This window comes from Rhinolophus ferrumequinum, chromosome 15 (assembly GCF_004115265.2).
Source record: "Rhinolophus ferrumequinum isolate MPI-CBG mRhiFer1 chromosome 15, mRhiFer1_v1.p, whole genome shotgun sequence".
In the NCBI taxonomy this organism is placed as follows: domain Eukaryota; kingdom Metazoa; phylum Chordata; class Mammalia; order Chiroptera; family Rhinolophidae; genus Rhinolophus; species Rhinolophus ferrumequinum.
In genome coordinates, this window is record NC_046298.1 from 5,221,728 (window position 1) to 5,249,225 (window position 27,498).

Here is a 27,498-nt window from a genome sequence, read left to right on the forward strand (position 1 = left end):
TAAGCACCAGAGAAGCCACACCTCTGGGCAGTGATGTGATTCATGGCCACCAGTGTCGTGGCTTTGGGGGCAGGAGGTGGGGACAAGATAAACAGTAGAACCTCAGAAGTCCACCATGTCTCTTCCAGCTGGTCCCCCTCTCCCCATTAGAAGTGACCACAGTCCTGCTTCTGAAGGGGTCACTTCCTTGCTTTTCTTCATAATTTTACCACCTATGAACAGACCCCAAAACAATAGAGTTTCATTTTACTCATTTTTGAATTTTCTACCAGCTGAAGCCTACACACTGTTTTTTATGCTTTGGGGTCTTGTTGCTGTCGTTCAACATTTATATGAATAAGAGTCATCTATTTTTTGTGTGTGCAGCTGGAGTTTTTTCATTTTTATTGTTGTATGGCTCTGTTATTTGAATACATCATTATTTATCCTATTTCTTTTTTTCTTCGTCTGTTGATGCCCGTTTGCGTTATTTCTGGTTTGGGCCATCACGATCAATGCTGCTGGGAACTCTCTTACACATGTACACAAGTACACAGGTTTATTGGAGGTGAAACTGAGTCCGAATCACTGCCCCTGTACTAGATTGTGGCAAACCGTTTTCCTGAGTGGCTGTGTCACTACATCCCCCCTGGCAGTGCCTGGGTCCTAGATGCTGGCACTGGATGTGGCCAGTATCTTTTATCTGAGCCATTTTAACGGGTGTGCAGTGGTACCTCGTCATGGTTTTCAGTTGCGTTTCCCTCACGACTAGTGATGCTGAGTGTCTTGTCGTGGGCTTGTTGCCATCTTTATATCCTCATTGGTGAGGTGTCTGTTCAAGTCCAGTGCTCCTTATTTGACTGGATTATTTTCTTAACGGTCTGTCGGTGTTCTTTATGTATTCTTGGGGTATATGTACCTCTCAGTCTCCTTTTCCATCTTGTGGTTTGCATTTCTACTTTCTTAATGGAGTATTTTGATGAATAGAAGCTGCCAGCTTCAAAGTATTCAACCATCTCAATGTTGTCTTTCACAGCCAGCGTCACACCTCCAGGTCCTAGGGATTTCTCCTTTATTGTTTTTTTAGCGTTACTTCTGCAACTTCACGCAGGCCATGGTGAGGCTTAAGACGAGGTAAGATGGGCAGAGCGCTTGGAGCGATGCTGGCAGACAGCAAGCACTGTACAAGTGCTGGCAATTCTGATTAATTAAAAGCCTTTCAGTTTGCTTGTCTCATCTGGGGCTGTCATGCACTGCAAGTAGGTCATTGTACATGGTGTGAGGTAGGGGTGCAAAGCTTTATCCCCCCCATGTTTACCTCCTGGTCTTCTTTATTGGAATGGCCGTCCGCTGCTGTGCAGTGTGCCATCACTGTTACAGACAGAACATCCACACACGTCAGGGTCTGTTTAGCTCAAGGGGGTGGGGGGCCCTGAAGCGTGCTGCTGGCCTGCTAGCCGGTGAGCCCCTTGAGTCCAAGGGCCTTGTCTCATTCTTCTGTGGCTGTGCTGCCCTGCAGGTGGCCTGGTGTAGTGAGGGGACATGGGCTCTGTGTGGAGCGAGGCTGGAACGCTGTCTCCCCTCCTTTCTTTGGGGCTCGCCCTGCAGCTTTCCAATTTTCTCCCTCACTCTCTGCCTGGGCCTGGAACCTTCCAGATGCCAGGGGCAGACACAGAGCCCTTTTTGGCAGCCCTCAGAACTTCTGACCCAGCCACCAGCCACCATCGGGGAGAGCGTGTGGAAGCCGCTGCTTCCTGTTCTGGGGCAAGGGACGCTCTTTGGAAAGCCCCGGACACACACGGGTGTCTGGCCTGAGAAGGAAGAACCCAGCTGGAGCAGAGTGACGGGAAGAGGCCATGTTTACGCACCTGCCCACTGCTGGCTTTTCTCTTTAGCACAGAGCTCTAGTAGGACAGGCAAGGCCTCACTGTCATTGTGGGGGGACATAGGAGTGGGCAGCCCCCCACTGTAGTGCTGGAACCACTGTAGATGGTGAAGAGGGGCCACCAAGGCGTCCTGGCGAGACAGGAAAGGAAATGCTGGCATCTCGGAGTGTCGGTGTCTCTTCTGGAATTCAAATGGCCTGGACCCTGCGGTGGCATCTCACTGCATTTGGAGCAAAGTCAGAGCCCCACCTGAGGCTCCCTGGTCTGCTGCTGGCTCCCCTCCTACCTTGTTTGGCACCCCTTCCGGCATCACTTACGCACAGCAGCCATCCAGGCTGCTTTCTGTCCTTAGACGTGCCTCACAGGCTTTGCCCTCGCAGTTCCTTCAGCCAGCAATGCCCTTCCCATGGTTCCTTCCACGGCTGACTTTTCTCATCCCCAGGGTGCAGTTTGGTTGTCTGACTCTTGAATGGCCTTCCCCGACCCGCTCTGTCAAGTCCTATCCTTGTTGTGTTTGTTTACTTGTTTATTGCAGTTCTCAAAACCGTGACGGCAGAGACTTTGTCTGTGTCAGCACTCTGCCCCCAGCACCTACTGCAGCCGTATGGTGGGTGCTCATTCATTGCTGTGTGAATGAACGAATGAATGAGTGAGTGAGTGGGGCATGCAGAGAGTGGTGATGGGGGCTGTGGCTCCAGCTCAGCCCTGACGCACTGTGTGTCCTAGACAGGCCACCACCCCTCTCTGAATTTCAATTTCCCTAACTGTAACATGAGATAAAACTAAGGATCCCCCTCACGCCATTGGGCAAGTAACCAAACCCCATGAACTACCACTGACTACTGCTCCGGGCCTCGGACGGGCTTAGGACTCCAAAACCAACACGCTATTTTTGGTCAGTTTGACAAGAATTAATCACTCACAGGTGTGCCTCCACAACGGTGCAAAGAAAACCCAAACCGGTGAGGTGTTTGTAGGAGACACAAAATCCAGCCAAGTCCATCTTACTTTTCTACCATTGAGAGTCCACACACAAGCCTTTTAAAAGTCTCAAAGGTTCTTCTACCATATGGTCCAGCAATTCCACTTCTAGGTATTTATCTAAAGAAAACGAAAACACTAACTTGAAAAGATATCATGTTCTTTTGGGTGAGAGACTGACACCAAAGACAATAAATAAGTAAATATCTAGTATGTTGTGTGCAGATAAGTGTTACGGAGAAAAATAATTAAGCAGGGAGAGGGGTGCAGGGGAGGGGGTTGCAATTAGACAGGGAATGGTCAGGGAAGGCCTCCTTGAGAAAGTCACATTTCAGCAAAGACCTGAAAGGAGGGAAGGAGGGAGCCATGGAGGTGTCTAGAGGAAGAGCATTCCAGGCAGAGGGAACAGCAGATGCAAAGGCCCAGAGGTGGTGGCAGGTCTGCCCTACTCCAGGAGCAGCCAGGAGGCCAGTGGGCTCGAGCAGACAGTGCACAACGGAGCGAGTGAGGACGGGCCCCGAGAGGGTGCTGCGTGGAAATAGCAATCGAAAGGATTTTCCTTGGCTTTGGCTCTGAGGTGGGAGTCATCGCAGGGGTTTCAGCAGAGGAGTGACCCATAATTTGACCCTTTTTTACGCAGACTCACTATGGCTGCTGCTGGAATCCTGGAGGACGGCTAGGAGCTCTTGCCAGAACCCAGGTGAGAGATGATGGAGAACGGGACCCAGGTAGTCATGGTGCATCTAGTAAGAAGTGGCTGCGTTCCACGTGTATTTTGAAGATCAAGCTGGAAAACTTACTCCCAGGTTGGATGTGAGGTATGAGAGAGAAGATGAGTGGGCTACGTTTTCCAGTGGCCCTGGCAGTTTTCTTAAGTAACCCGTGATTGTGCATTGAGAAGGTTTCCAGCTTTTCACTGTTATAAAGAAGAGGTGGTGAGCATGCCTGTGGACAGATCTGTACCCCACGTGGAATGATTTCCCTGGGCTAGTTGCAGTCCTTCTAACACAGCATTTCCCAACCCCAGCCCACTGCGTACTACTTGTGTAGGTAATTAGCTGGAGGCAGTGTGGGATGGTGGTTAGAGTATTGCCAGATGCCGGGGGGCAGATCGTGGCACTGGGGTCACTACTCGGACCGATTAACTTTTCTGTGCCTCGGTTTCTTTATCTATACATTGGGGACGATGACAGTCAATATCCCGGAGATTGGATTCACTGAGTTAATGTATGTAAAGCCTGGTCCATAGTAAGCACTATGTGAATGTCCGTTCTTTAAATTGACTTCACATTTAAAAACTACCAAGTGCAAGTGTTTTAAAAGGCACATTGATATTAATACCTTCAATGGAAGGTGTCACTTGCTCAGAAATCATACAATAAATTTAACCGAATGGAAACAAAACAGTGCTGTTAAATTCTGGTTGGATGTTACTCAGAGCCCTGTAGACTAGGCAGGCAGTGTTAGAGAGGCGTGGGAGCCCTGTTTGTATGAAACTGACGCGGCTCTCCTCAACTTAAACAGAACGATCAAAAGAAAAAGAAAAAAAAGAATTACTTTAAATGCCCGGTCTGCTCTCAGCTGACATGTAACCCATAACATTGCGGAAAAGCAGGGCTCTGGGACATCATAATAATCAGGCTTTAGATGACTTTGGGCTTACTGACCCATCAAAGGGTGTGTGGGTTATTCAGGCACCGAGAGCTTTGCTAGCTTTTCATTTCACAGGATGCCTTATGTGTATGGGTGTGTGTGTGTGTATGTGTGTGTGTGAGAGAGAGAGAGAGAGAGAGAGAGAGAGAGAGAGAGAGGGAGAGAGAGAGAGGGAGAGAGAGAGAGAGAGAGAGAGAAGGAGGGAGAGTTGAGAGTTGGGAGGGAGACTTGTCCTGAGAGACTCTCAACGTTCCCTCCAGTTGAAAGGTGGTCCAGAAAGGGGGATACACTTGGCCTGGGTCACACAGCCAGGGCCTTGCAGTCCTACAGGCAGCCCCGCCACTTCCCTGCCAGCTCTCGCTCCCATCTGAGGAGAGCTCCTAGCCGCCCGGGTGCTGCGGGAGGGCTCGCAGGACAGGAGGGACTTGGCTGGCTGGGCAGGTGGGCGGGGCCGAGAGCGGGGGCGGGATCAGGCGGGGACGGATCCCAGCGTAGGAGCCTCCCAGGCCAGGACTTAGCCGTGAGTTTTGCCTCCGACGAGGGTGCGGAGAAATCCGGGCGCCTGCGGCTCCGAGGTGAGTGCTCCAGGGCCCAGCTCGTGAGACAGCAGGCGCCGAGGAGGGTCCCACCCCCGGGACTCCTGGCTTCGGAGCTGTCCTGGCCGGTGGGCAGAGGGAGAGGCTGCCTCGGTTTTCCCTTGGCGGGGTTTCAGGGATCTAGACGGGAGGTAGACAGAAAGAGGGCATCTCGAAGTTAGGGAGCCCCCTGGAGGGCGGTGACTACAGAAGATGAGAAGGCTTGGGGGCGTTTCTGGGCCCCAGGAGCCTTTGAGGTCTGGAGAGAGGCAGTGATTTTCAGGTGGTGGGGAGTGTGGAGGGAGAGTCAGCAGGATGAGAATCCCCGAGGCACAGGGCTGACCTGGGAATGAGGAGGCCAGGCTTCAGGTCTCAGAGGGGCCTGCTCTCCGTGAGTCCCTTCCTCTCTCCGGGCCTCAGTTTCCCAATCTTACCATGCCTGTGAATAGGTGGGTGCAAGTGAGTAAGTGTCTGGATGACCTCTCACCCTTCCTGCAGCCTGTGACTCTTGGATGGCTCAGCCCCATCCCTACCAGACAGGCCCATACCCTCTGTGCCATTGGCCCTCTCCTTTGCTCCTCATGTTGGGGGCCAGCCAACTGGTCCTACTTGCTTCCCAGCACTAAACCGCCCCCCCCCCCCTGCCCCAGTCCCCTCAGAGAGGGCCTCCCACAGCCGGATCCCTGACTCTGTGTTGGCTCTGGTTTCTCACCCACTTCCTGAGCCCTTGGGCTTCTCCCTGCCATGGCCTTGGTCTCCTCATGGGTTATTCCCTGGCCACAGGGTCCTTATTCCACAGAGGGGAATAACCTGCCATGTCACCCGTCCCCTGATCCCTTGGTGAAGACCAGAGTGACATTTCCATCACCTCTGCTCTCCTGCCTCTAAGTTTGTCGGTCACTCAAGTCCCCTTTGCCAATCTGAGGCTGGAAAGGACCCCATCTCACCCACTACCTCCCACCCAGTGCAGGACCCCTCTGCTGTGTATGCTCAGTGATGCTGAACTTGTTACTTACGAGGTGCTGTTCTGTGGCCTGCAGCTCTCATTTCATCTAGCTAACATCTGTGGCTTGCAGATTCCATCCTTTCGTTCCACTTCTGCCTCCTGGAACCATGCAAAGTAAATTCATTCTTTTATTCATTCAAACACTCTTTATCAATGCACTGGGTGAGACACTGGGGATAGAGCAATAAAAAAAGTCCGGCAAAACTCCCTGCCTTCATGGAGTTCCTATTCTAGAGAGGAGTCAGACAGCAGTCAAATAAGTGAATACATGATACGTCAGGTGGTGAGAAATAAAGCAGGTGAGGAGGATGAGCATAGGCAGGCATGTCCTCTCTGAGACGGCGACAACTAAGCAAGGCCTTGAAGGAGTTTGGGGGTGGAGTTTCGGGAATATCTGGGGGGAAGGACAGTGTACCCACATAGGGACAAGCAGAAGGTCCTCAGGCAGAAGCATGACAGGCAGGAGCAGGTATGTCTTGTTCTAGGAACAAGGAGGGGGACAGTGTGGCTGGAGCAGGGTGGGTGAAGAACCAGTGTGGGACGAGTGGGAAAGAAGTACAGAGAGGTAAGGGCTGGGGGGCGGGGTCCGTTGCCTGGGCCGAGGAGGCCGCTGGGAGAGCTTGGTTTTCACTCTGAGTGCCGAGAGAACCACCGAGAGAGCCACCGGAGGGCTTTGAGCAGAGCTGTCACCTGCTCTGACTTAGGGGTTAGCAGGTTCACCTGGTTGTGGGCGGGACAATAGGCTATAGGGGGTGAGAGCAGAAGGGGGACCCGTGAGGGGACCACAGCTGTCATTCTGGGGAGAGGCCGTGAGAGCTTATACCCAGGGCGTAGAGGTGGTGAAATGTCAGATTTTCAGATTTGGGATATATTTTGAAGACCGTAGGGTGGAGAGGATTAGGGATGCAAGAGAAAGGGGGCGTCAAGGGTGACGCGGGTGGTGGGGTGGAGTCTGGCCTGAGCACCTGGAAGTTTGGAGCTGCCATCGACTGAGATGGGAGCTGTTTACGGGAAGATTTGGTTTGGTGCTTGTTAAGCAGGAGATGCCCGTTAGCACCCATGCGAAGACGGCCAGGACGCAGTTGGGAAAAGTTTAGTAGAGAGGTTGGAGCTGGAAATAAAATTTTGGATGATATCACCACATACCTGGCATTTAAAGCTATAAGAGCTGGTGAGTCCACTTAGGGAGAGAGTGATATGGAGAAAAGAAGTCCAACCAGGGAGCTCCGGGGCTCCCAGCATTAGGAACCAACCAAGGAGTCAGAAAGAGCAGCCAGGGAGATGGGAGGAAAAGTTGGAGAGTTGGGGTGTCCTGGAGGCAATGAGGAAGGTGCTTCAAGGAGGAGGGGGGCAATGAGGACAGATGCCTTTGACAGAGCAAGCAAGCTGAGGGCTGACAGTCAAGCCATGCAGAGGTCACTGGTAACTGTGACAAAAGCAATTGGGGATTAGGGAAGACAGGATTGGCAGGGCGGGGAGGAGAGGCGTTGGGGACAGCAGTACAGACAACAGACAAGGAGTCCTGCGGTGAAGGGGCAGAGAAATGGGATTGGAGCCAGAGGGAAGTGGGTGTGGAGGGAGGGCTTTACTTTTGGGGTGAAGTTACAGTCTGTTTGCGTGCTGGTGGGAAACTCTTTTAGAGAGAAGCTTGGTGAAGGGGGCCAGAATAGAGGATGGCTGCAGGGCTGGGGGGGGGTGGGGGTTGGATCCAGTGCCCCAGGGGAAGCTTGGGCCCAGCCGAGAGCCAGTGCAGTTCAGAAGCTGGGGATCCCAGGGCCTCCCTCCCTCTTCTGTCTGCAGGGGCCCAGCAGGCTGAGATTTCAACTGAAGCCTGAGCATCCGTCAGCTGCCCCAGATTCAGTGCAGTGTGTTCGGGAAGGGCCCTGCTTACTCAAAGCTCATCCTGGTGGATGAGCTCATTGGTAGGTGTGTCTTGGGTTCCCGTGGGGTCTCCCATGAGGCTTTGTGTCAGTATTGCCAAGAGTTACCTAGTTCTGGGCAGCTGGTTGGCCGACTCTGGCTTCCGGCTCCTCCTTTGGGAACTTCCCTGGCAGATCTGGGCCTGTCAGTCCTGTGTCACTTGGCCTTTCCTGCCCCAGGCCTCCCAAGATGACTTGCCATGCCTGACGAGCTCTGATGAGGGAGAGGGTAGCCCAGGCTCCCCGGATGTACGGGAGTGCAGCTGTCCATCCTTAGGCATCGCCTGGGTGACAGGAGCAGGCATTGTCCTGTCTCAGCTTTTCAACTTCGTTCATTCCTGGCTGCCCACGTGCCCTCCACGTGTTGGGGCAGAAGGAACGTGCTGACCCTACTTCTGGGCTATTCCACGTGGGAGGGGTGGGAGGCTCATTTCCCCAGGATCTGGGCATGGGTGCTGGGGGGCTGGTGTTTTCCACAGCTGAGAACCCCTCCAGGGCCAAGCCCAGAGCACTTCCTACCCCTTGCTATTCTCCCCTTCCCTCCACCCCACCTCTGCCCTCTTCACGCCTGTTTGGAAGTGGACACAGCAAGTGGACACAGGGAAGAGGCCTGCTTGGCCAGAAAGACCTGTTTTAGCTCCTGGTTTGCTATGGCCTCTGTACTAGGGATATCCTCCCTTCCAAGCTGCCAGACACACAGGCAACCTCGCTGCCTCAGTTTCCTCCTCGGGCCGACACAAGGCTCCAGCCTGTGTCGGCAGCATTTTGAGTTTTCTCCTTTCCCTTGTCTTGGCTGCTATATGAGGACAGGCACAGAATGTTCCAGCCCTTCCCCTTCCTCCGTGAATTTTTGATTCACGAACATTCCCACTGTGCCTCTCCAGGGCTCTACCCTGTGCCAAGCTTAGAGATGCCAGAATGAGTAAGACCCAGGCTTCACCTTGGGCCAGGAAGGGAGGGAGACACATAAACAACTAATAGGAAAGGTGCAAAATCCCCAAGCTCTTTGGCGTCTGTCTGCTCCTTTGTCTGGGAATGCCCCTGTTTTATAAAAGGAAGCAAGCATGCCTCTTCTTTTTCCATGCCCACACCCTTTCGCTTTCATTTTCTCTGGGCACTACACCAGCCCATGCTCTAGGACCCTGTGACAATTGCAGACGGGACTCTGCTGAGAGATTCTCTCTGTTGCTTGGGGACCCTCCTAGAGCTTGAAGCTCGGAGAGATTTGTTCCCCTCACTTACCAGAATCCAGAGGCTAAGGGCTGAGTCCAGAGGCGACAGCATGTGATGTGTGGTAAGGGAGTAGGAGGGAGGTGAGGGCCTGGGGCAGTGGGGGTGCTGCCTGGGGTCTGTGTGCCCATGAGCTTTGAAACTACTTAGTTTTGCACCATGCTTTTCGCTTCGCCTCTTTATAGCGACGTTCTGGGTCTGCCCCTTGGGGTTACAGAGGGTTACCCACACAGGCATGGGCTCCAGGCCCCTGTGGGAAACCCCAAAATATAAGGGAATGAAAGGCATGCTTCTGGAGTTGCACTGCTTGGGTTCAAATCCTAGCTCCACCTTATCTAGTTTGAACCCTTGTACAGGTCACCTAGCCTCCCCGTGCCTCAGTTTTTTCATCTGTAAAATGGGGCTTATTATGGCTCTACTTCAGAGTGATTGGGAGGGTAAATGAATTCACACAGGAGAGCACTTAGAATGGTGCCTGGCACTTTGGAGGCACTTAATGAACATCAGCCGTCGAAGAGAGAGCTGCTGTGGTCTGAATCCAGCCAGCATGAAAGAGCCCTCTCACACTGCCTCAAAGAGAATTCCCAGAGCCCTTGGGAGACATTGCTTTTAATATTAGCTCAAACCTTTTTAAACTTCTTAAGCCAAGGATGAAGCACGGATATGGGAACCAGCGGTCTTGATTTAACTCCTTGCTTCAAACTCTCTGTGGGACCCTGAGCCAGTTTCTTGCCTTCTCTGGGCCTCAGTTTGTGCATCTGTATCATGGAGAGCTTGGATTGGGTAATGTCTGAGGACAGAGCCATGGTCAGCTTGGACTTGGCGTGGAGCTGACCAGCCCCCTCCACTCCCCCCGCTCCCACCTCACCCCTGCCTGCTTCTGGAGAGCCATGCACTGACCTCACTCTCTCCCCAGGTTGTGAAATGTGCGCACAGGAGGCTTTCCAGGCGCAGAGGAGCCAGCTGGTGGAGCTGCTGGTCTCGGGGTCCCTGGAGGGCTTTGAGAGCATCCTGGACTGGCTGCTGTCCTGGGAAGTTCTCTCCTGGGAGGACTATGAAGGCCTCAGCCTCCTGGGCCAGCCCCTCTCCCACTTGGCCAGGCGTCTCCTGGACACTGTCTGGAATAAGGGTGCCTGGGGCTGTGAACAACTCATCGCGGCTGTGCAGGAGGCCCAGGCTGACAGTCAGTCCCCCAAGCTATGTGACCACTGGGACCCCCACTCACCCCACCCGGCCCAGGACCTGCGGAGTCACCGGCCGGCCATTGTCAGGAGACTCTACAGCCACGTGGAGGGTGTGCTGGACCTGGCAAAGGAGCGGGGTTTCATCAGCCTGTATGAGTGTGATGAAATCAGGCTGCCCATCTTCACGTCATCCCAGCGGGTAAGACACTTCCATCTTGGGTAATCAGAGTTCACAGGAAAGGGGTGCTGCTTAGTCACCAAGGCGAAGCTGCCTTCATGAAGTCGGTTCTAAGGGGAAACATGAGCCATGGGATGCCCCCAAAACGGTAGCCAAGTGGGTCAAAGTTGCTCTGGATTTTGTTATCACACCACTTCTAAAGAGAGGAAGTGTTGCCTGGTGGCCAAGGGCTGATTCCCCAAAAATGACACGGGCTCAGGCCTGCTCTGCGTGACTGCAGGCCTTTCCATGGAAAGTCTCCATCCTTAATCTCTCCTGCCTCATCTGTAAAGCCGGTCAGGTTCTTGGGAGAATTCAATGAGTTGATTTGTGTAACACTTAGAACGATGTCAAACGCATACTGAGCACTCATTCGTATTGCCATTGGCTGCTATCAATTCTGCTATCATGATATTTTATACTGTACACTTTTATTGCTGTCTGCTTTCAATTAACAGCTTAACAGATCATAAATATTCATTAAATTAAATCTGCATTTAATAGCATAGCACACTGTGCATTAATAGAGTGTAAATGCCCACCTCGGATTTCTGATAGGAAATTGCATTGCTGTCATACACACTCGGAGTAGGAATGTAAGTGCCTTTGGAAATGCCATTCCACAAGAACACAAAGATATCTATTGGGCATTTTTGAAACTCTCTGTTTTTATTCCCTGCCCCCCCCCCAAACAGTGAGTCTCACGTCCTATGATGCAGATGGAAGTCATTACCATCCCATTGTATAGATTGGGAAAGTGAGGCCCAGAAAAGTGGCTTGAGTGAGCGCATAGTAGTTGATAAGAGGGCCAGTGCTGGGCCTAGTGCCTTGACTCTTTCATTCATCATTAATTTATTCAGCTAGAATCTATTTAGATGCCCACTACGTGCCAGGCTCTTGTCTTAAAGCGTATTGTGCTCAGAATGCCTTGCACATAGTAGGCCCTCAACAAGTATTTGCTGACGAAACACATGAATTATTGAATGAATGAATTGGAAATGTATCACAGTGTTAGGATAGGCTGGATTGGGGGACTTTCTAGTTTTTATTTTTGTCTATTTAAAAAAAAAAGTACTTGGTGTCCAAGTGAGTTTTCGTAAACCTAGGTTGAGCCTGGTGGAATAAGCCAGTCTGTCTTCAAGGCAGTTTCAAAGCTGGCTCAAGGTGATCAAGTACTTACAGGGCAGACATGACGTGGTCCCCTCTCATTAGTGCACGTGAAACCTACGATTGTACACTGAGCACCATCTCCTTGAGCCTAGACCTGTGGGGATTACTCAGCACAGGTTGGTTATTGTGCCTACCTTGGTCTTCTGTGATCTGTTTGGGTATTGAATCAGCCCATAGGGGAAGTTACAGGCTTGTGTCTTGCCATCCTTGACGGAGTGTTCAACAGAACATGGACATCTAGAAAAAACAGTGTGGTCTGGTCTGGATGCTCTTAACAGGTATAGAGAAGGCAGCCGAGAACCCAAGGGCCCAGAAGGGACAGGCCATGAATAGAGGGTGTACTTGGATTGACTGAAGGATAACTCATGAGTCAAAGAAGAAGTCACAAGGGAAATCAGATAATATTCAGAACCAAATAATAATGAGAAGAGGATTTATAAAAACTTATGGGATATAGCTAAAGCAGAACATGGAGGGAAATTTATAACCTTAAATGGTTATTTTAGGAAAGAAGAAAGGCTGTATTTTAATGAGCTAAGAATCCACCTGAAGAAAGATCTAGGAGACAGCAAACGCATTGAGGGCTTGAACTGAACCAACTTGAGGAAAGGATGGCAGACAAGAGATATGAGGATTATAGCAGGTTTCAAAGGGACTGGGCTGTCTGAGGTTTAAAGTTCTAGAATCCAGCTCTCTCTGAGCCTTCTTTGAGCTCTGGCTTTGATTCTCTAACTTGGTGGTCTTCCTCAGTGGCCGAGTTTCTGTTTGACAGTGTGGGTGGCTTGTGGTACGTGCAACTGATTGACTTGTGGTACGTGCAACTGATTGACTTGTGGTATGTGCAACTAACATACCCCCAATCCAGGACTGCCTTGTATACTCTTATAAACTGACCTTATTGATTTCCTATAAAGAGGTGGTTGTCATGGATTGCAGTTTGGGGCCTGAAAAATGCTGTGGAATGAAACACAATGCAAGTTAAAGAATTAAGTCCCTAAAATAGCCATTGCTACTCTTTGCTGAGTGGGTGTCTACTATGTGCAGGCACTGTGCTCAGCCCCTTTTAATTTATTATCTCATTTAAACTGCTCTGCTACCTTCCAAGGGGGTTGTTTGGTTAAACTGTTTCTCAACAATGAAGAAATTGCCCAAATTTCCCATCTAGGAAGTGGTGCAGCGGGAATTTGAGTCAGGCCTGTTTGTCTCCAAAGATTGTGTTCTTCTCTCTCTGTCATGAAATGTGGGGGCTTCATGTAGTAAATGTGCTCAGCTGGGCCTAACAGACATTATTAGCACACTTGAGGCTAGAACACCAGCTATAGCACCAGCTGCCCATCTGACCCACACAACTGCTGGAATTGGTAGGGCCAGGGTATCAGACTAATAGCTTGGCTCCTTCACAACATTTTTAACTTAGGAAAGGTACCATGCCTATAGAAAAGTGTCTAATTTCATATGTTATGGTATAACCGTGTATGTTCCCATCACCCCAGTGAAGAAATAGAATGTTGCCAGTACCTGTATCCTTCGTCAATTGTAACTACTAGTGGTAACCATGAGCCTGACTTTTGTATTAATCATTTCTTTGCTTTCTTTATAGTTTTAGTACCTTATGAAAGAAATCTTCAAACAATGTATTATTTTGTTTTGAGGGAAAAAAATGGAGTAGAAAAAACACAAACATAGCTGTGTCAGGAAAGGGCAGTATTGCCTTTCCTTTTTGGATGAAGGCTCCCAGGAGCAGGGAAGCCTGGGAGTTTATAAGTTTCTCTTCTGGGAAGTCAGTGGGCAAGGTTATGAGTGAGTCCTGGGAACTATAGGATTCAACACAGCTGAGGGACCTGGTAGGGCAGGTGTCAGTCACGGAGCTGGATGTCCAGCAGGAATTTGGCCAGAGGAAGTGGGCTATTCTGTCTGGTTAGTTGTACGCGTGGCAGAGGCTCTTCTAGCTCCCAGGAATAGGGCCAAACACTCTGTGGGGTGAAATGAGTGTCCTCAGTTGACTCAGGCAGCAAGGCTTGAGGGAAAGAATGATACTAGCTTGTGGTACAGACCAGCAAATATGGATAAGGATTAGAACATGGACATCTAGAAAATAACTGCCCTCAACGTGTCTGAGCCTTGAGTCACACTGCTTTACTCTATCTGGACTGGTGGCACTCTACCTGTAGTACAGAACCATCATCCTGAGACTTCCCTTCCTAGTCCTCCTGTATTGTGAACAGTATGTCTTCCTTTTTCTTGGTTTGCTCTATTTTGGTGGATAAATCTTCTGGTCAATTCTTTAGAATGAATGTATGGCAGTTTAAATTCCTAAGCTCTTACATGTCTAAAAGTTCCCTTGTATTTGGTTGCTAGCTTGGCTAGGTATAAAATGTTGGGTTGGTCATCATCCTTCTTCAGAATTTTGCGTGTTACGCCCTTATCTTCTCTTTTCCAGAGAAGAATGGCTGGAAGAATTCCAAAACCATTTTATGACTCTTTCTGAAAGCCTGTACGATTTTTTTTTTTTGGTCCCTAACATTATGAAATTTCACAATTATGTGCGTTAGTGTTCTTCCATTGTGCTGACACCCAAGAGGCACTTTGAATCTGGAAACTCATCTTTATGTTCTGGAAGTTTTTCTTCATTAGTTTCTTTCTTTCTATTTTCTTTATTCTTGCTTGTGGCACTACTACTATTTCAATTTTAGAACTCCTGGACAGATCCTCTAATTTTCTTCTACTTTTTGTTTATTTTCCATCTCTGTGTCCTTTTGCTCTACTTCCTGTTTGATATGCTCAATTGTATGTTTAAACCTTGAATTTTTCATTTTTGTTATCATTCTTTTAATTTTCAAGAGGTGGTTTTGAATGTTCCTTATTACAGCATCCTGTTCTTGTTTCATGGATATGATATCTTCTCTCACTGAAAGACCATAATGATAGGGTGGCTTTTTTGGGAAGGTGGTTCACTCTGCATAATCTTTTTATCCTACAAGTTGCTTTCCCCTCCCCCACTTATTTGGCCTCTGTGCTTTCTTTGGGCATATGATAATCCTTGGTTGTCTGCTCATGACTGAAATAGAGTACTTTAAAACTCACTGGAAAGTTTTACTCAGAGCATGCAGTTGAAACTTGTCTACCTCAATTTCCTCTGTAGACATTTTGAGAAATGGTAGTGTTTGTGTCTTCAGAACTTTCCTCCTGGGTTGGCCAAGTTCCCAGTGTAGACTTCACAGACCTGCCTGCCAGAGTTGTGGGGATCCTGTGAGTGAGAGGGCTGGGTGGCGACAGTGGTGGGGAGAAGTCTCAGCATTGCGCTTATTTTGCACATGGTCATTTAAACCTTTTGTTTGAGGTGTGATACCCACCTCCATCATAGTCCAGAAACCCTGTTTTAGCCTTTCCAGAATATAAATCTCCACACTTAGCCGTGGTAGGGCAGGGACAGTTGCTGGTGGGTTGGAGTGGGTAAGGGGAACCAGAGATCTGTTTATAAACCACTTCGTATCAGCCCTGCTTAATTTAATAATTTCCTTTGGTTCCAGAGGTTCCTGGTTCCAAAGACCTTTACAAATTCTGAGATGTGCATTGTGTGATTTTCAACCTGCCCATTGCTTAGGACTTGGGTTTCTGGGTTCTTCTAAGTCTGTCATTATCCGTTCATTTGGCAAGTCCTTGAGTGCCTACTCTATGCCAGCACTCTTCTAGGTGTTGGAAATACATCAGTGAACAGAATGGACATGAATCTCTGTCTTGGAGATGCTTAAATTCCAGTGCGGGGAGATAGACAAAAGCAAAAGGAAACAAACGACCGAGTATGTTGGAAGGTGGTGTCAACTGTAGAAAACAGGGCGAGTGGGTCTGGGGCTTGAGAGTTGCAGAGGGCAGAAGATAAGTGATTGCAGCTTTAAAGAGTATGGTCAGAGAGTTGTCGCTGAGAAAGTGTAATCTGAGCAAAGACTTGCAGGAGGTGAGGGAATTGGTCATGTGGATAGCCGGGGGAAGGTCGTTCCAGGCAGGGAGAGAGCCAGGGCAAAATCCCTGAGATGCAAGCCTGCTTGCCGTTTTCAGAAAGCCTGAGGCCAGTGTATTGAGTGGGATAAGAAAGGTGAAGCAGAGTAAGAGGTGAGGCCAGAGAGGGAACCGGGGTCCAGATGATTACAGACACGACTTTTGTCTGTTTAGGGCCTTGTTGGTTACAGCTGGACCTGGGCTTTTACGCTGAAAAAAACAGGGGAACTGTTGGGACGTTTGTAACAGGAGTGGTATGGTCTGAATAGGAAATACTAATAAAGCATTTTTATTTTTAAAGAATTACACTTGACTGTGGTGTTGAGAATAGACGGTAGGGATGGGGATAGAAGCAGGGAGACCAGTTAGCTGGCCTTTATAATTTCCCAGGTGAGCAACAATGCTGGCTTGGACCAGGGTGGTAGTAGAGGAGGTGATGAGAAGTGGTGGGGCTCTATAGCTCCGTGTCCAACGTGGGCAACACTTGGCCACAGGTGGCTATTGAGTACTTGAAACGTGACGAGTCCATGCACAACCCACGCTAGGTTTCCAATGCTTAGTATGAAAAACGAATGCAAAATACCTCACTGATATTTTTAGCTTGATTACATGTTGAAATGGTAATCTTTTAGATATGTTGGGTTAAATAAAATACATGATTAAAATTAATTTTTCTATTATTTTCTTTTTACTTTTAAAATTGTGGCTGTTAGAAGATTTAAAATTACACGTGTCTTGCATTTGTGTTTTGCATTATATGATACATTTTGAAGGTGGAGCCCACAGGTTTTGCTGGTGGATTGCAGAGAGGCATCAAGAGTGACCTCCCAAACTTCGGGGCTGAACAACTGGGAGGTTGAAATTGACATTAGCTAAACCGAGGAAAGCTGTAGGTTTGGCGCATGTGAGTAGATTATGGGTCTAGTTTTGGATATGTGGAAGTTGGAGGTGTTTATGAGACATCTAAGTAGAGATGGCAGGTAGGCAGTTAGATGTGCACATCCAAGTTTCAGGGGAGCAGCTCAACTTGGAGATGAACGTTGGGGAGTCAGGTGCAGAGATGGTATTTCAAGCCATAATACTTGATCAAATCACCTTTCTCCAAATGATTTCCAGTTTCCAAAATTGTTTTTCCTGTTCTTGTAGGTTTGACATTTATGTTCTTTTTTTCTTTTTTTTTTTAAGTTATTCACTCTTAGCAAGTTTCAAGAGGGAACCAGATTGGATGTGTGTGTTCAAGTGTTCATTTCACCACCCAATACTGTACTGACTTCTTTAAACTCAGCCTTTTTTTGTTTGTTTGCTTGTTTTTCTGGCCTTTTACTATGCTGGAAGAGAGATGCCTATGAAATTGCAATAATTGGTAGAAACCTTCCCACACATCTCCGTCAGCCTTTCTGGAAAAATAATGACTTTTGCCTTCCCCACAGGCCAGAAGGCTCCTTGACCTTGCCATGGTGAAGGCGAATGGGTTGGCCCCTTTCCTTCTACAACATGTTGAGGAATTACCAGTCCCGAAGGCCCTGCCTTTTGAAGGTATGTGTGTGTGTGTGTGTGTGTGTGTGTGTGTCTGTGTGTGTCTGTGTGTGTGTGTGTGTTCTCAGTTCATCAGAAAAGGAAGGAAAGGCTGTGCAGACTCTTGGTTAAGAGCACAAACTTCAGAGTGAGACGCGTCCTTTAGAATTCCACTCACTGGCTGTGCAAGCCTAAGATTCACTTTCCTCATTTGAAGGATAATGCCACCACTGTCTCATTGGGCCATTGGGAAGACTAACAGGGTGAACGTGCATTTCAGGGTTAGCTTTTACTACTTCTGGCACTGCAGAATGATTGCTGGAGTGGCTGGGTATTGAGGGGCTGACTGCCGGTGTTCCTTACTAGCCAAACTCTCAGCTATACCGAAAAGATGTGGACATACTTTGAGGTAGGGCTGGTATCTCTTTTTAAATTTATTTTTCAATTACAGTTGACAGACAATATTATATGAGTTTCAGGTGTACAGCACAGTGATTAGACATTTATACCCCTTACGAAGGGCAGGTATCTCTTGATCTCAGCAATTTAACTACTCATTATCAGAAACTCAAGAACCAAATGGATTTAGATAACATGGTATCTCTCACTGCACACAGCCACCAACCCAACTCAGGCACAGGAGAGGCTTCGATAGCACAGCTTGAACAAACATCCCAGGCATCTTGCCATGTGCTTCACTTATCTCTGTTCCCTGAGAAGCAGGTATGGTTTTCTCTGCTTTACCAATGTGAAAACTGGGGCAGGAGGGCAAAGGAGGAGGTAAAGGAGAGTAGGTCTGGTTTTAGACTGTCTCCACCCTCACTTTCCCATTTTGGGGGAGAAGAGATCATCAGTTGTAAAGACAGGACGCAAGCCTGGCACTCTCTGAGTCTTGTTCCCACATCTCCACAGGGAAAGCTCATTGGCACCGAGGGCTCCTGAACTGTGCGTGGGGCTGGCAGATGGATTTGTCACCCGGGGCCCCGCCTTCTGGGTGGCAAGCATGCCCGTGGGAGGGATGGCTGAAAGCCCGTGCTTGGCACCTGGGTGTGTCCCCTCTCAGCTGAGAACAGAACACAGACATCAGTGCATGTCAGGGGACATGCAGCACAGGGCCAATGGCCGCTTAGCCCTTGGGTAATGTTTGCTGTTGATATCATTAAGCAAGCTGGCCGACATGTATTGTCACGCCACGCCATGGTCATGGTTCCCCAAGGTGACAATCCTAAAGGTGATGACTGACATGTATGTGTTTGTTTCTTTTTAAAATGAGAGATCATTTTATTTTTCCTGGAGAATTTTGATATCATTGGTGATGGCTGGAAAACCTGCATTAGAAATCAGGTATTAGGAGCAAATATATTTTGTGGTCTCTGTTCAGTGCTCCTGGCATATCCAGAGGGCAGTAAGAGCAGTGATCACCGTTCCGGGAACAGAAGAGGAAACACAGACACAGGGCATCTCTTTTACATGATTAAATATAGCTTCGATGTGCTCAGAGCGCTCTGTGAAACTTACTTGTTGGCCTTTGGGTTGAGAACAGATGGGTCAGAGCTTGGTTGGGGGCAGTGAGGCCGTGATGGGATGAATCGTTCTCTGAGGTCCCACCACCCTGGGCTATAGACCACTACTTCCCCATTTCCTGAAAGGGGAACTAACCTGACAGAAGAAGTGATATTATAAAGGAATGCAGCAGCCCTGTGGACATACGCTACACTGGGGACAGCAGGGCGTGGCATGAAGAGCCTGTGGAAGTGGATACATCAGGAAACCTTGTCCCAGTGCTAGAGCCAGGCTTCCCACTGACCCTGAGGCCATCCAGGGCTGGGCCACCCAGATAATCCAGGATGATCGCCCCGTCACATCTGCCTCATCCCTTTCGCAAGTAAGACAACATGCGCCACGAGTCTGACGACTAGGACCCGGACATCTTTGGGGGGGCATCGTTCTGCCCATCACACCCATTAATAACAGTGATAACAAACACTGGTTTCTGAAAGTTGACCATGTATCAGACATTCTTTTAAACTCGGTTTTATCTCCTTTCCTCCTGAAACAATCCTTCAAAATATGGAGTGCCCCCATTTTTGCAGATAAGACTACTTATCTGCAAAAGTAAGTGGTAAGTGGCTTGCCCAAGCTAATGGTGGACCCAGGGGTGCCTGACTTCAGAAACTGGGTGCTTGTGCCCTTACACCTTCTGTTTCCCTTCAGAAAGATGCACCTGAGGCACAATGGTGAAGGGACAGACCTAATGCCACTTAGTCAGGATAGGGGGACAGGGATCAGGGTGCAAGTCTTTGGAGCCAGCCCAGGGCTCCTTCTAATCTGCAGCTCTTCCCGATGTCAGTAATCGTAATGGCGCGCGCTAATGTCTTTTGAGCACGTACTTTGTGTTGGACGCTGATGAAACACTTGACATGCATTATCTTAATTGGTCCATGTAAAATCCCCTGATGGTAGGGACCACCAGCTCTCCCACTTCACAGGGCAGGAAACTGAGGCTTAGCCAGGTTACATAACCATCGCAAAGCCCACAGCCTGTGAGTACAGAGCCCGCTGTCTGTTCTCTCCCACCTGTAACATCACACTCCCTCGTGCAGCCTTCTCTCTGCTCAGGTCCCATATTTCCCCCATCCCACTTCGTTGGTCTCTTCCTCTGTCTTCTAGATGCCGCGTGTAAAAAGTACATGTCCAAGCTGAGGACCACGGTCTCTGCTCAGTCACGCTTCCTGAGCACCTATGATGGGGCTGAGAGTCTTTGCCTAGAGGAAATATACACGGAGAATGTTCTGGAGATCCGGACGGAGGTGGGCATGGCTGGACCCCCACAGAATTGCCCTGCCACCCTGGGCCTGGAGGGGCTCTTCAGCTCCCACGGCCTCAACAAAGATGCAGACACCGTGCTGGTGGTGGGCGAGGCGGGCAGCGGCAAGAGCACGCTCTTGCAGCAGCTGCACCTGCTGTGGGCTGCGGGGCGGGACTTCCAGGATTTTCTCTTCGTCTTCCCATTCAGCTGCCGGCAGCTGCAGTGTGTGGCAAAACCTCTGTCCATGCAGGCGCTGCTCTTTGAACACTGCTGTTGGCCTGACCTTGGCCAACAGGACGTCTTCCAGTTCCTCCTTGAGCACCCCGACCGCGTCCTCTTAACCTTCGACGGCTTTGATGAGTTCAAGTTCAGGTTCACGGATCGTGAGCGTCACTGCTCTCCGACCCACCCCACGTCGGTCCAGAATCTGCTCTTCAACCTTCTCCAGGGCAACCTGCTGAAGAATGCCCGCAAGGTGTTGACCAGCCGTCCGGACGCAGTGTCGGCGTGCCTCCGGAAGTACGTGCGCATGGAGCTCACGCTCAAGGGCTTCTCGGAAGATGGCATTGAATTATACCTGAGGAAGCGCCATCGCGACCCAGGGGTGGCCGACCGCCTCATCAGCCTACTCAAAGCGACCTCAGCCCTGCATGGTTTGTGCCACCTTCCCGTCTTCTCGTGGATGGTGTCCAAGTGCCACCAGGAACTGTTGCTGCAGGGTGGGGGGTCCCCCACGACCACCACAGATATGTACCTGCTGATCCTGCAGCATTTTCTGCAGCACACTTCGCCACCAGACTCCACCCCTCCCCATCTGGGAGCCGGCCTGCTTCGAGGCAGGCTCCCCACGCTCCTGCACCTCGGCCGACTGGCTCTCTGGGGCCTGGGCATGTGTTGCTACGTGTTCTCAGCCAAGCAGCTCCAGGCAGCACACGTGGACAGCGAGGACATTTCTCTTGGCTTCCTGGTACGTGCCCAAAGGGCTGTGTCCGAGAGCACGGCGCCCCTGGAATTCCTGCACATCACTTTCCAGTGCTTTTTTGCTGCGCTCTACCTCGTGCTCAGTGCTGACATGCCACCGTCCTCACTCAGATACCTCTTCAACTGTCACCCGCCAGAGAGCTCGCTGCTGGCAAGGCTGCTGCCTGCACTGTGTGTGCCGGGCTCGCGGTGCAAGGAGGACAGCGTGGCAGTTTTGCTGCAGGAGGCTGAGCCGCACAACCTCCAGATCACAGCGGCCTTCCTGGCAGGGCTGTTGTCCCAGGAGCACCGGAGCCTGCTGGCCGAGTGCCAGGCATCTGAGAAGGCCCTGCTCCGGCGCCAGGACTGTGCCCGGAGGTGTCTAGCCCACAGCCTCCACAAGCACTTCCAGTCCATCCCCCCAGCCGTGCCGGGTGAGGCCAAGAGCATGCATGCCATGCCGGGGTTCGTCTGGCTCATCCGGAGCCTGTATGAGATGCAGGAAGAGCGGCTGGCGCGGGAGGCTGTGCGCAGGCTGAACGTGGAGCATCTCAAGCTGACGTTTTGCAGCGTGGGTCCTGCCGAGTGTGCCGCCCTGGCCTTCGTGCTACAGCACCTCCGGTGGCCTGTGGCCTTGCAGCTGGACCATAACTCTGTGGGTGACATCGGCGTGGAGCAGCTGCTGCCTTGCCTCGGCGTCTGCAAGGCTCTTTAGTGAGTATTGCTGGGTGCGGGGCATGACGGGAACGCACCACTGAGGTGCAGGCGCAGGAACGCCGTGCTGGGGTCCAGGGGGTCAGGCCCAGCACCAGCCCTGACACGCCCTCTGTGCAGCCCCGGCTGGGTCCCTTCCCCAGTCTGAGCCTTAGTTTAAATGTATGATAATGAAAGCCGTATGTCACAGGACGTCCTATGTGACAGGCGCTGTGCTACACCCTTTCCTCAGTCACCTCTTTTAATCTCCACAACCACCCTGGGCTACAGCAGGGACATTCTTACCCCCATTGTCCTAGATTTGAGGCTCAGATTAACCAACTGCCTTGTCCAGGGTCACATAGGAAATGGCAGAGCTGGGAGTCACAAACCACATCTTTCTGAATATAACTCCCTGCTCCCCACCAGTGAGCTGAGCAACCTTCAGAGGCTCCATGACAACAATGAACACGCATACAAAGTTTTGTGTCATATGTGTCCTTATTAGGCACGGCCCCAAATCAGAGGTGACTTGTGCTCCATCAGAAACTTTAAAATCCCACCAAGCTGAGACTATCAGGACCCCAGAGAGAGAAAGTGGCTGCAGAGTTCTCCTTACGTTGCACTGTGTCCAAACGAGGTTTTGGTGTTGGCCACCCTGCTTTCAGCCCCAGGGCTGAAGACATGAGGCTTTCCCTTTGGAACGTCAATGCCTGGGCAACCATGGGCCTCTCTCCACATCTTGGGCCAGGTGAGGGCACAGGGTGTGCCCAGGTCAGGAGGCCAGCACATTGCAGGCTCCCCAACTTCTCTTTCAGCCTTGAAAGGGGATGTCCTGCACCCTATTTATATCCTCTGGGAAAGCAGAAGTTGTAGCTTAAAGTGAAAAATCTACTCACAGCCTTCCAGACAATTTTATTTGACCCTAACCAAGGAACAAATCTCTCTTTGAATATATTAGGATGACATACTTTCTCTAGGCCAAAGCAGCAAGAGTTTTTTTCTCTGTGAAGCAAACACATAGATATTTAGTAGAAACTGTGCTGTGACTTTTGTTATCCTTTACATAGGGTCTGTGGTCCTACGTTTACAAATAGAATATGATAACACAACATATCATATAGGGTTAATATGTGTATTATATATAATATATATTATAAATGTGAATATATCAGGAGGAAATAGATGATGCTTAAATTGGTTGATTCGAGGAGAGTTTAGTAAAGGGACTGTTTACAAAGGCTTGGGGGCAGAACTTAGGAAGAGCAGAAAGAGCTGGTGCAAGGTCCTGGGGCTAGGACAGTGGGGATGGGCTGGCATCCTCCTTAGGCCTGAGGGGCAGGGGAAAGAGTAGTTATTAGCTGGTTGCCTGACAGCAACTGAGGTGGCAGCAACCTGGAAAGGTGGGATCTGGGGAATAAACCCTCACTCCCCCAGCAGGGAGCCAGAGCAGGGTACCTGCTCAAGTCATCCCTGGGAATCAGATATCCCAAGGCCTGAGAGCCAGGCAGACAAGTGGAGAGGGCATTTGGCTTGGTGAACGGAAGTCGCCAGTGCAATACTCTATTTCCCTAGGAAGGAGGAATGCTGGATTTTTTTCACTCAGGAATTTCTAGACCAGTGTGTGGGAGCTGTTTTCCTAATACAAATATGAACATGCATTTCCCTGGATTTTTCCAGCTCTTCAAGCGGTCCTTGGACCCCAAGAGGTCAGGAACTACTGGCCTGGGATGTCCTTGTAGCTCCATCCTCACAGATCCATTCCTAAAATGAATTTCCTCTCTCCTCCATGAGGGAAGCACGTGACTCCCGCAGTGAGTGGAAGGGCTGAGTGGAGGCTGGGGGCCTGTCTGTAGTTTCAGAGGAAGGTGAGGCTGGTTTCCTTCTAGCTCCTGTGGTCCTGGGGCAAAGGGGCTGTGACAATGCTGATTCTTGGGCCTGTCCGAAGTGGTTCCCAGTCTCTAGGTTTGGGGTGGGGGCCCCGGAATCTATATTTTAAACAAACATCCCTAGTGATTCTGAGGCAAGTGGTCCAGAGACCACACAGTGGACACTACGGGTCGGTGGGAACCAGCTTGATGTTCCCTTAGCCATTAAAGTTCTTGAGCAAGTTCTACTGCTTCTTACCCTACACACGCATAGTATAGAAAACGCCAACCCTGTGGGGGAGGGGAACAACCGTGAGGTTGCTGCGTGGGCATTTCCTGTGTGTGTGTGTGTTGTGTGTGTGTGTGTGTGTGTGTGAGAGAGAGAGAGAGAGAGAGAGCTCACTCAATGTAAAACTGAAACAAAAGCTGCACCAAAATGACTGTCCGTTATTAACCCAGACACACTCTGCTCTCTCTTTCTTTTCTGTTCTTCCATTTCAAAACTGCTGCTTGTGACCTTGCGAGTTGGTTTCACGACCGACCAACGGCTTCGTGACCCACAGTCTGACAGCACTTGGGGAGAGGCTGTACAATGTGGTTAACAGCGGGCTCTGCAGGCAGACCGTGTAGGCCCAGATCTTTTAGGCACTGGGCAACTGTGGCAAAGTTACTTCACTTGTCTGTGCCTCAGTTTCCTGCTCTCTGCCTACTCCATGGGCTTGGGAGGATTAAATAGCGTTACTATCAGGACGTGCCTAGGACAGTGCCAGTGTGTCAGACCTCCACACCTGCGAGCGGTCATGATGGCAGGTAGCTTGTACGCCGTGCCAGGTGCTCACAGAGCTTCATGCACACTGTCTCTTTAAATCCTCAGGGCTTACTTCTAGCCTGAGTGAATGCTCAGGATCAGAGCTTCTGCTGACAGATTCCTGAGCTTGAGCTTTTACCATTTAAGGCAGGTCCTCCCAAGTTTGAAGGTGAAGAATCATGCACACAGTTGTCAAAATACACAGGTCCCTGGGCCCCACCTTGCACTGGCGGAATTGCCAGCTCCAGGGGAGGGGCCTGGGAGTCCGTACTTTAGAGACACTTTCAGAAGATGTGATCAGGTGAGTTTTGGAAACACTACCCAAGAGGTGTGTCAGAGGGGCCTGTGTCATTGGAGTGAAGGGCTGGATGCAGGGCCTTGCTAACCACAGGCTGCACGCTGGGTTCCCAATGTTTGGGCCACTCTTTTCCACGTGGACTGCCACGTGCTCACCTGGCAGGTGGTCACCACCACTGCCCCCAGGGGTAGCCTCTCTCCTCCCTGCTGCACCTTTCCCATACTCCTTCCCATCTTGGAACCTTCTACGAGGCTGCTCTGATTCCCATTTCCCTTTCACACAGCTGGAAACAGTGCCCCAGATTAGGCCAGTGACTTCCCGGGGATTCCGGTGTTCTTTAGCTGGCACTCTGGGTCCTCACTTCCTGCATGGTCCCCCACATAGCGCAGGAATGGGGGGAGTCTCCACTTTTCTGAGGCGCTCCGTCCTTGCAGTGTTTCCTGGAAGCACAGGTGCTGTCACTCGGGATGACTGCACGTCTCTTGGGGTTTTGTTCATTTTTTTCTCCCCCTCGCTCATGAGCTCCACTTTAAATGTATTTATTTGGTCTCTTTTTAGCCTGCGAGATAATAATATCTCAGATCGGGGCATCTGCAAGCTCATCGAACACGCCCTTCACTGTGAGCAGCTGCAGAAGTTAGCGTAAGTCGGGCTGGGCCGTGAACTTGGGCCTTGCAGCCCCAGGCCCCTCCAGGCCGTGACCCCTGGGAGCAGCTGTGAGCAAGTGATGGGTTGGGCGGGGTGTTTGCATGGCTGAAGGGTGCAGGGTGACTCCTGTCCTGAGGGTTTGGGTGGTCGCTGTCCACTGTGGCTTGTCTCCATGTCTCTTCTCGGAACTTTCCAGTCTGTTCAACAACAAATTGACCGACGGCTGTGCACACTCCATGGCCAGGCTTCTCGAGTGCAGGCGGAACTTCTTGGCATTGAGGTGAGCCTCGGACTTCCTAGTTCCCTGCAAACTGGCTTTTTGTTCCTCTGTCAGCTCAATCAGTATAGGCTGGTCTCGGCCCTGGCTCAGCCCATACCAGGCTTGTGATCTCCAGGAGGAATACTGGGCAGGGGTCCCTTTTGAGCAGGTTTGGTAATGCTGTGACCTCCCTAGCAAACTCTGGACCCGTTCTGCTGAGGGCTTCCTGCCCTTTGACCTTTAACCCCCAGGGCTAGAGGGGATTTCCAAGCCCTTTTCCTTCGCTGCGTCTGAGTGTCACAAACTCTCTGGGTTCCTCAGTTTCCTGCTATACTCTGGGCACCTACTGTGGGGCGGAGGAATCACTTGCCACCATAGCTGTGACCCAGTTACCAAAAAGCTCCCAGAAGCTCCTTTCAGCTGCTTGGTGGGTGTGGGATTTGCTCTCCAGTCTGGGAAGTCTGTATTTCTGCTGCTCCCAACCCTCCTGGCTCCAACTGGAGTCTCTCGGACACCATCTGATATCATTAAATCACCCTCCAGCTGGTCCCCAGCGTTACCTGCCTTCTCTTTCTCTCTGGGATATTCTTGCCTCCTGGATTGACAAGGCAATAAAAGAAGACAAAGTGAGGAGTTGCTTCCATCCGTTCTTTCTACCCGCTGGGCTGGCTTTGGGCATGGGAGCTGCCGTTTTTCAATTGTTGATCATGTCGGTCTGTCTCAGGCAGGGCTGCTGAGGCCAACACCAGAGGTGCCATTCTGTACAAAGGATTCTCTTCTGCTGCCACCACCTGCTGCCCCAGCACACTCACAGGTCTGAGAGTGGCTGTGGGGACGCGGAAGGCTGCTGGCCTGGGTGTCTGGCTAACAGAGCGCTAGAGTTGAGAGCCTGGGGCTCTAGAGCCAGACCGACCGAGATTTGAACCCAAGATCCCTGAGATTTGATCCTCATTATCTGTGTGACCTTGGGTCAGCCCCCGTGTGCCTCTGTTTACCCTTCTGTAAAATGGAGGTAGTAATAATAGCTACCTCCCAGGCTGTTGTGATGATTCAGGGAGTTAATATACCGGGCACGCCAAAAAATGTATATACATTTTTAAAAAGGAAAACTATATTAAAATTGTAATACTCAATATATACCGATGAATACAAATGATGACTACGTTTGACTTCTGTAATTATAAGAGGTGCTCAAAGCGGTTAATGTCAGCGTCCAGACACATCTGATTACGGCGAACTACTGCTTGAGCAACGCTGACCAAAGTGTCCACTTGTATACATTCTTTTGGTACCTCCAGTACATATATGCAAGACAGCAAGTGCTTTATGTGGAGAGTGATAGATCGTGGGGAAGTGAGCTAAGTTCTCAGCATGTTTATCCATGTAGTCCAGTCTTCCAAGGAAGGACTAGGTGTGCAGCCAGTTTATTAGGAAAATGCCTATGAGAGGAAATGGGGAAGGGAGCTGGGGGAGGCTGGGAGAGTCATCACGTGCAGCCCAGGTCTGACCTGAGGGAGGGAGAGAGGAAGGGAAGAAAGGAGGGTTGGGAGGATGATTCTTAGCCTTCACTGCAGTGCTGAGAGCATAGGGAAGGCTGTTGGGAGTCCTCCAGGCACGCTTGCCCAGCAGAGGAGTCTCGCGTCTCGCAGTCCCTGGTTGGCAGCAGGCTGTGGGAAGCAGGCGTTGGTGCAGAGGTGACACTGGATTTCCCAGCACAGAGCTGGGGCCCCTAGCTACACAACCTGAGAGGCCACCACATCCATTCTCAAAGGAGTTAATAATACCTGCCCTATAGGATCGTTGTGAGTCGGAGTGGCTTAAAGCATATGAAAGTGCTTTGAAAA

General features: G+C 50.4%; 1 protein-coding gene across 3 annotated transcripts in view; it reads left to right on the forward strand.

The window, feature by feature from the left end:
• The first annotated feature begins 4,985 nt into the window (after positions 1–4,985).
• Positions 4,986–27,498, forward strand: part of NOD2 (nucleotide binding oligomerization domain containing 2) — a 34,228-nt gene continuing 11,715 nt past the window's right edge. The window contains exons 1-7 of one of the 3 annotated variants that reach the window (XR_004425220.1): positions 4,986–5,074; positions 7,881–8,002; positions 10,146–10,612; positions 17,227–17,332; positions 19,982–21,794; positions 23,454–23,641; positions 25,306–25,364. Coding sequence is in view for 2 of the 3 variants with exons in the window: in XM_033129561.1 (XP_032985452.1) it covers positions 10,154–10,612; positions 17,227–17,332; positions 19,982–21,794; positions 25,306–25,389; positions 25,592–25,675 (2,546 nt within the window). In the remaining variant the exon portion in view is untranslated. Of the gene's footprint in view, positions 5,075–7,880; positions 8,003–10,145; positions 10,613–17,226; positions 17,333–19,981; positions 21,795–23,453; positions 23,642–25,305; positions 25,390–25,591; positions 25,676–27,498 lie in introns of those variants that run through there. The other 2 variants (XM_033129561.1, XM_033129562.1) reach the window with 2 other exon arrangements.